This window comes from Mytilus edulis, chromosome 7, assembly GCF_963676685.1.
Source record: "Mytilus edulis chromosome 7, xbMytEdul2.2, whole genome shotgun sequence".
Taxonomy (NCBI): Eukaryota; Metazoa; Mollusca; class Bivalvia; order Mytilida; family Mytilidae; genus Mytilus; species Mytilus edulis.
In genome coordinates this window covers 5,084,515-5,093,978 of record NC_092350.1, presented here as the reverse complement: position 1 = coordinate 5,093,978, position 9,464 = coordinate 5,084,515, and the positions used below count along the sequence as shown (strand labels likewise).

Here is a 9,464-nt window from a genome sequence, read left to right as displayed (position 1 = left end):
TTTTCGAATGCTGTACGGATAAGGTCAACCATATTTTGTGTATGGAAAAAGTTAACGATGTACATGTCAGTCTGGCAGGTTTTATGTGACGTTTAGATTTTTATTCGAGGCTCATTTTGTAAGTTTTGATCTTAAACTTTAAATAATAGGTCACTTATATTTGTTGTATGTAATGATGTATAAACCCGGTCATTTTTAGAAGGTGTTACACATTTCTAATTGGTGGCAACGTCGTTAATTCTAAAAGTCAACATAATGTTCTTCGATGTGTTGAAGTAAAAAGGTCGTATCTTTATAGAGTATTAATTGTACAATGGTGTAACATTCTACTCGAGACGATCAAAACCAATATTATAGAAATAACCGTATGGTACTACAAGTATTTTGTTTTACTCAGTGCAATTGTAAATGTCTTTGGTTCATTAATTTGTGATTGTTTAATTATATATAATAAAGTTTGTGTCGACTATATATAAAAAAAAAGATTAAAATAGTATGATCACAAAATTAAATTTATCTTATTTTCATATTAGACATATAATATTTGCAATTACATTCAAGCAAGACAACAAATACAACATTATTTATTTGAAGCAGTTAAATCTTGAGTATTATTTAGAGAAACATACTTTGATTTGAAGGCCGTACGGTGACCATATAGTTGTTAATTTCTGTGTCATTTTGGTCTCTTGTGGACAGTTGTCTCATTGGCAATCATACCACATCTTTTTTATATTGGTAAAAAAAAAGGTAACAAATAAATTGGTTGTTTCTTATTCTACTAAATATTGTCAAATACACACTAGAAAACAATAACTACAATATCAAACACTAAAACAATTATAAAAATAACAATATTAACAAACAAAAAATCACTCAAATTGAAGTTACACAAAGGTTGGATTTAGTCTTAGAAATGATGATGCCTTATTGTACGCATTAATTAAGCAGAATTTGGAACATCATTTAAATGCACAAAAAAAAGAAAATTATATATAGATATATTTTATGGTGCAATAGCCAGTTATTTTACTTTTAAAAATTGATATAATTTTTATATATCAAAAGTCTATCACATTCTTTCTAAACACTTTATAGTGTTGTTCGTGTATTAACTTACAAAAATTTCTTGTACAACCTGCTGCTTAAAAAACTAGATCGGAACAAAATTGATATACATTGTGTCAGAATATTTTTTTTTTGAAAACACAAGAAACAAAAGACAAGATTTATTTGCACTGACATAATTACATTTAATGGTTGACTGGAATGATTAGATATATTGTACAAACTAAAAAAAAATAGGTAATAATATATATGTATAATAAAAAACTATACGGCAGTTAAGAAAAAAAAATCAGTGTCTACATATAACAGGGTATTTTTTATAATCATTCAGGGCCATGTACAAAATTATAAACATACTTCAAATTAAGACAGACTTTCTTATTGTGATAATTTATGTATTTTGCAGTGATTTGTATCATAACTGGTGAACTGCTGATCAATTGATTTTTCCTGTTTCAAAAGAGAGGCGTCAAACCCTGACATTTACTTGGAACAGGAGTGTAACAGTACAAGAAAAGAAAAATAAAACCACAACAATCAGTTGAAAATGTATTTACACAAGGCAAAAGAAACAACTAACAAAAAAACCAGACCGAACTGGGCAGAGAATTAATACATACTCGTATATACACGATGTACAGATCTGAGACTTCAAAGTCAATAACAACTAATAAATCATTTATCTAAGAGTAAAAATACCAACCAGTCCAAATCCACCATTCAATAGATTTTGATAAGGAACGTCATGAACAGTCGGAGAAAAACATGACTAGATGAAATGATTAACTATAGATATCGACAACATTTAGAACAGTTCATGTCAAAATGTGTATAAAATTAGTATTAAGTATCATGGTTTAATTTACATCTACCAAGATATATACCAATGAAAACAATATTTAAAGATCGTATTCCATGGTAGTAGCATGGCTAAGATCACTCTAGAGATTTTCATATTCTAAACAATTACAGTGTTAGTAAATATTATTATTTGTTTTTAAACTCATCTTTGCTACCTTACTTTAAAATTGTACGTCAGACGTGCGTTTTGTCGACAAAAACATCATTTGTGACGCAAGAAAAAAAACCAGTTGTATAAATTTTTTTGAATGTTTGCAGGTTCATGTATTAAATGACGACACTGTATCAGTCTACGTGAGATTGACTTAGGAATATGGCTTTATCTACTGCAATGATCTGAAGGTATAAGGTTAATCTGCAACACTGTGAAGATTGTCCAAAGTTCGTTTTACCATGTAATGATTTATCGAGATGTCATACATCAGAGTCAGTTGCAATCAAAGAGTAAACTAAAAAAAGATCTTCACGGAAAGCACCTGCATCTCTTTTAAAACTGCCAGTCTATTCTTTGTGTTTGAGTCATTCCAGTGTCCTTGGTGTTACAGCTAGTGTTCATCTCCTGTGGATTTTTTTCTCTTTTCATTTACGTGTTCCATGTTTATTTCAATTGTACGGCGGCTTCCAATTTCTTGAATGGAATTCATATCTTTGTCATTTAGGCGGCTGTTTCCAAGTTCTTGAATCAAATTCATTTATATCGCATTAGGGCGTCTACTTCTAGTTTCTTGAATCAAATTTATCTCAGTCTTATCTGAACAGCGGTTTGCAGTTTCTGGTACCACATTCATGTCTATCTCATCTGTACGCCGGTTTCTACTCTCTTGCATCAAATTAATTTCTCTGTCACCTGTACGGTGGTTTCCAGTTTCTTGTATCACATCCATTTCATTGTCACCTGTACGGTGGTTTCCAGTTTCTTGTATCAAACTCATGCCTACCTCCTCTGTTTGACGGTTTCCAGCTTCTTGAAACACATTGATTTCTATCTCATCTGTACGGTGGTTTTCCTTGTCTTGAATCAAATGAATTTCTATCTCATTAGTACGGTGGTTTCCAGTTTCTAATTTATCGTGTACGAATTTCATTTCTTTGTCAAGTGTAGACGACGGATTCCAGTTTCTTGTATCGTAATTCTTGTTTTTTCCATCTGTACGGCGGTCTCCAGTTTCTTGTATCGAATTCATGTCTATCTCATTTGTACGGCGGATTCTAATTTCCTGTCTCACATTGAGTTCTATCTCATCTGTACGGAGGATTCTAGTTTCTTCTATCAAAGCCATGCCTATCTCATTTAAATGGCGGTTTCCAGTTTCATGTAGCAAATTCATTTCTATCTCATTTGAAAGGCGGTTTCCAGTTTCTTGTAGCAAATTCATTTCGATCTCATTTGAATGGCGGTTTCCAGCCTTTTGTATCAATTTGATTTCTATCTCATCTTTACACTGGTTTTCAGTTTCTTGTATCAAATTCATTTCTATCTCATTTGAATGGCGGTTTCCAGCCTTTTGTATCAATTTGATTTCTATCTCATCTTTACGCTGGTTTTCAGTTTCTTGTATCAAATTCATTTCTATCTCCTTTGAATGGCGGTTTCCAGTTTCTTGTGTCAAATTCATTTTTAACTCATCATCTGTACGCTGGTTTCCATTTCTTTGTATCAGATCCATTCCTATCTTATTTGAATGGCGGTTTCTTGTTATTTGTGTCTGTGTCGTGCCTGCCTCATCTGTTCGATTATAAGTCCTTCTCGTGAACATTAAACTAATTTCATTCCTCATCTTTGTTGACATAACGATATAGATGATGAAGTTGGACAGACATCCTACGATTGTAAATAGTTTAATACCTCCCATGAGATAGAGACAGTATTTCCATCTCATAGAGTTCTCACCACTAAACATATCTGTATGTCGAAGCAGTAAGTCCTTCATCACCTGTTCATATTCCACCAAAATACCATATGTTATTTTTTTGTTAAATAGTTCTAGTCCACCCATATCCAAAAAGGTTCCAGATATGTAATTGTAACACCACCATAGGTACAAACACACTTTTGGAACTTCTGTCACGAGAAATACCCCCAGAACTATGATTACCATTATAACTGATCTTCTTTCCTGCTTTCTCTGTTCTGTAATCCGACCCCGGAACTTGTTAGTTGCTAATTTGTACAGAATATACACTGTAGACAGTAGCATGAAAACGCAAGAACATGTTACTAGAACAGTCTGAATCATTAGATAATAAACAGATGAGTATTCTGCTGCTGCTTCAAAATTCAGAAAGTACCAACACATATCGTTATCCCTTAATCGCATGAAACCAATGGTAAAATGTCGTGGAAGGCTGATGGCAATTGAGAAAAGGAAGCATCCGACACAACACACCACAGTTTTCTTGTTGGTCAGTTGATTTCTTGTCCAGATTGGAAACCTGATGGCTATGACTTTCTGTATCCCAAGACATGTAGTGATCGTGTAGGATATTGTGTGGAATGTGAAGGTAGCTAATGACAGGTGATGAACCATAGAACAGTATGGATATAGTAAATCTTTCAATGTACATTGATTCGTCACAGAACCTCGCTTGACATAACGACAAAAGAATTGCGAATTGAACAATGGCTGAAGTCCATATGACGAAAACGCTGTCAGAAAATCAGCAACAGCTAAACCCTGCATCAGTATTGTTGCAGGTGAACGTAAGTTTTTCCGACACAATATTAAAAAAACCAAAAGGTTGAACAGCATAGAGACATATGAAATAATAAAGCCAGCTGACAAAAAGTAAAGCGAATAATTGTCTACGTACAACGAATGTCGATGTAAATGCATGTTCTAGTATTTAGTATTCGTTACTGTTTATATTACCAAGACCCATCAAGTCAGATATGTTAAACGAGACAGATTTCTTAACAGACCTTGCATACATCGAATGCGATCATTCCATTCTTAATCCATAAATGAATTAAATAATAGATACTTCTAAACATATTTTAAAAGGACATTATAACAATAGTTGGCCTTTATAATACGACAGTCGACAGAGAAATTGTCTTTTTTCATTTTGCCAATATTTTATTATGAAAAAACCTATGAAAAGTGTGATAACCTTTAGAATAAGAGAATAAAATTATTTTGCTGAAAGTTCATAAAGTATACCAGAAGTCAACTTGACCATAAAACAATATTGTATGAAAATAACTATGATCAATTGGAACAAACAGGACTACCTGTATGTCAATCTTCTCGTAGTAAACATTATGTGTCATAATCTAAACCCACTATCACTCTTAAAGTTGTATTTCTGTGAATATAGACAATGCTATTTCCTATATATCTTTTTGTACGACTAAAACGGTGTCACTTTCATACTGGAGTTTCGTTTAAAATAATATCCTAGTCATTCACATTTTTTTTTGCTAAAGTCAAAATATAAGATACCTTCGATGTGGGACACTTTTAAAGAGAAGGTGCAGAATTACAGATACCATTCGATGTGAAACACTTTTAAAGAGAAGGTGCAGAAATACAGATACCTTTGATGTGAGACACCTTTAAAGAGAAGGTGCAGAAATACAGATACCTTCGAAGTGGGACACTTATAAAGAGAAGGTGCAGAAATACAGATACCTTCGATATGGGACACTTATAAAGAGAAGGTGCAGAAATACAGATACCTTCGATGTGGGACACTTATAAAGAGAAGGTGCAGAAAAACAGATACCTCCGATGTTGGACACTTTTAAAGAGAAGGCGCAGAAATACAGATACCTGATGTGGGACATTTATAAAGAGAAGGCGCAGAAATACAGATACCTTCGATGTGGGACATTTTTAAAGAGAAGGTGCAGAAATACAGATACCTTCGATGTGGGACACTTTTAAAGAGAAGGCGCAGAAATACAGATACCTTCGATGTGGGACACTTTTAAAGAGAAGGTGGAGAAATACAGATACCTTCGATGTGGGACACTTTTAAAGAGAAGGCGCGGAAATACAGATACCTTCGATGTGGGACACTTATAAAGAGAAGGTGCAGAAATACAGATACCTTCGATGTAGAAAATTTTTAAAGAGAAGGTGCAGAAATACAGATATCTTCGGTCTGGGACACTTTTAAAGAGAAAGTGCAGAAATACAGATATCTTCGATGTGGGACACCTTTAAAGAGAAGGCACAATAAATACTGACAAGAAAACAACAATGGACAAACCGGGGACACATCTTTTGCATTATTCCGTTTTTAATTTTTTAATTTCTATCTATTACATTTTTGTTCTCGAAATTACACATGGTATTGGGTGTCAACCATGACATTTTATCTGGTGCAGTAAAATTGGTACCGTTAATGTTATTATTATCATGCTTTTTAAATCAAGGATTGAACCTTTGTAGAAGATTCTAATAAACTGATTATATTGATTTTAACATGTCATTTCTATTTGTATATCAATAATTCAAGAGATTGTAGTTTTGAACATGAATGTCATTTCGAATCACTTACATTTGATTAGAAAATATCACTTTGATAAACAATAATACAAAAAAATTACCATATATAGCACAACAACACATTGGCAAGATGTATAAATACCGAACCACACTAGAAGAATATTACCAAACACTTATACTAGCAGTAATGGTTAAAAATATGCATGTTGATTTACTATGGTATAAGTGTACTGTGAAAGAAAGAGGTTGTTACCATACTATTGTTTTCATCGTCCAAATATTTATAAATATCAACAATTGATGAGCTCTAATTCAGTGGTTGTCGTTGGTTTATGTGTAACATATTTGTTTTTCATTCATTTTTTTTATATAAATGAGGCCGTTAGTTTTCTCGTTTGAATTGTTTAACATTGTAATATCGGGGCCTTTTATAGCCGACTATGTGGTATGGGTTTTGCTTATTGTTGAAGGCCGTACAGTGACCTATAGTTGTTAAAGTCTGTGCCATTTTGGTCTCTTGTGGACAGTTGTCTCATTGGCAATCATACCACATCTTCTTTTTTATATCTTATATTTTTATTGTTCTTGAAAAACTATGTAGATACAAGAGGCTGTCACAACGACAGCAAACCGGATTTATTATCATTTATTTGTGTCCTGGCAATATCACAAGAACCATTACTGATTAATGGTGAAAGTGAAAATCGTCAATATCAAATTTGACCTCCATTTTGTCATCAGTATCAACATATTAAAATTTGAAAAGCTTAGATTGAATGGTTCATGAGTAAATTCAACAACGTGAATGGAAACGCCATTTTACGATCTTTCAAGAACCATAACTCCTGAACGGTAAAAGTCAAAATCGTCATTATTTAACTTGACCTCTATTTTGTCATCCGTAACAACATATTAAAATTTCAAAAGCTTTGGTTGAATGGTTCATGAGAAAATGCACGGACACGACGGGAAACACCATTTTTCAATTTTTCAAGAACCATAACTCCGGAACTTCTTCTTCTTCTGGTATTCTTTTTCCGTCCACGTTGGGACAACCTCAATTGAGTACAGTTTTCCTTCTTCACTATCTACAGACAACAGTAATCCGTCATCACAATAATGTCAATAATATCCATCACCACATTTATATACACTATATATATACAACATATATATACACAATATCGATCATGGTAAAATTAGCACTAAATGTTCCCGGCACACTAACAATATACTTATTTCCTGTTAAAGACGCACAATTATCTCTTCTTAATGTCCAACGTTCTATATCTAGCAACGTGAAGAGCATAAATCAACTGCCTTGATAAATCTTCTATCCTTTGAAGTACTGTATAATCACTTGTATACCGAGAAAGTAACACGGTGCAGTCTAAGATAATTTGTAGTTGGTCATCAGTTGGTATGTCCCTCATTCTAAAGTTCAAGAAATCAGAGATAATTTCATCGATTTGGTTAAGATATCTTTCTCTAATGCATTGGAGTATTTTACATGTAAGCAAAAAATGAGAACGATCTTCGATATCTGTATCACATAATTTACAAGTAGGAGTTTCATTTAGATTATATCTTGATCTATGAGATTGTAAAATGTACGTATCAGTAATAACCTTTAGTTTCACAGATATTCGGACAGCTTCTCTCGTTGGGTCACTTGTATTTCCAATGGATAATAATGTATGGCATTTTCCTGGTGAAATGTTCGAGGTCCCAAGATATTTCAGAGATTTATAAGTACAGCTCTTTTGTATTAATGCATTTTTCCAGTAATGGTCAATTGCTAAACGAACGGATTTCTTCCAAGAATATTTTGTTGGTGGGTCGTTTAGAAGTACGATTGGTGATTGTAGATCGTATTTGAATAGTACCCTCTTGATCGCTATGAACCAGCTATTACTTTCTTGATTTTTTGCTATTAATTGCCTCCTTGCTATTTTCTTTTCTAAATGGTTTTCATTTTGGTTACAGATGTTGTTGAATAAATTTAATGATTTTTGATCAATTTGAGCTTCTATAGGTAAAATGCCAGACATGATGTAAACACTAGGATCAGGAGCTGATATAGGAACGGATAAAATTTGTTTTAATATTTTCTTCTGAAATGTTTCTAATTTAAGTAGGTTTTTTGAAGTTGGTAGTATGACTTCGAGACCATAGGTTAAGATGGGTTGTACGAAGGTTTTGAATAGTTGAATAGCAGTACTAGGATCTGTTATGTCTAATTGAAACTGACAATACAAACTATTAAAGTTACAACGAATTGTTATCAAATGAACTGTAATCTCTAAAGTGATGAAAACCATATTGGCACCGCCTATACCGTTATACCTACCACAGTTGTCGCGATATATAATATGTAACTTGCTTGATTATTTTAGTGTAGAATAAAATGCTAATCTAAACAGATGCCTTCTACCTCAATGTTATACTTAGTAATACATAACAAATTGGCGACGAGTTAAAAAGAAAAATGGCTGGATATATCGGTAAAATCGAAAATTTTGATGATGGAATTGAACAATGGACTTCTTATACAGAAAGACTAGAACAATATTTCGCTGTGAATGAAATTAGCAACGAAAAGCGTGTACCTGCTTTACTTAGTTTAATCGGTGGAAAAACTTATGCTTTGTTAAGAAATTTAACGACACCAGACAAACCGAAAGATAAATCATACGATGATATTGTGAAAGTTTTGAAAGAACATTTATCACCCGCACCATTGGTGATAGCAGAACGTTTCCGTTTTCACAAGAGGGACCAAAAGAGTGGAGAGTCTATTAATGAGTATGTAGCACAAATTCGAAAATTTTCGGAATATAGTAATTTCCCGGATCTAAACGATACATTAAGAGACAGATTGGTTTGTGGGTTAAAATCTGAACAAACTCAGAAGAAACTATTATCAGTCCAAGCATTAACATTAGAAAAAGCTATGCAGATTTCCGTGGCGATGGAAACAGCTACGAAAGACGAATTGGAGCTACAAGGAAAACAACCAGAGTCAGCTGTACATAAGGTTAAAAGTCAAAAACCGAAAGTTAACTCTTACCAACAGAAACC

General features: G+C 33.2%; 1 protein-coding gene across 1 annotated transcript; it reads right to left on the bottom strand.

The window, feature by feature from the left end:
- Positions 1-2,621: 2,621 nt before the first annotated feature.
- On the bottom strand, positions 2,622-3,926 carry LOC139482912 (putative leucine-rich repeat-containing protein DDB_G0290503). Its single transcript, XM_071266936.1, has one exon. It carries the CDS (start codon positions 3,924-3,926, stop codon positions 2,622-2,624), a length of 1,305 nt encoding a protein of 434 aa, XP_071123037.1.
- Between the last annotated feature and the right edge of the window lie 5,538 nt (positions 3,927-9,464).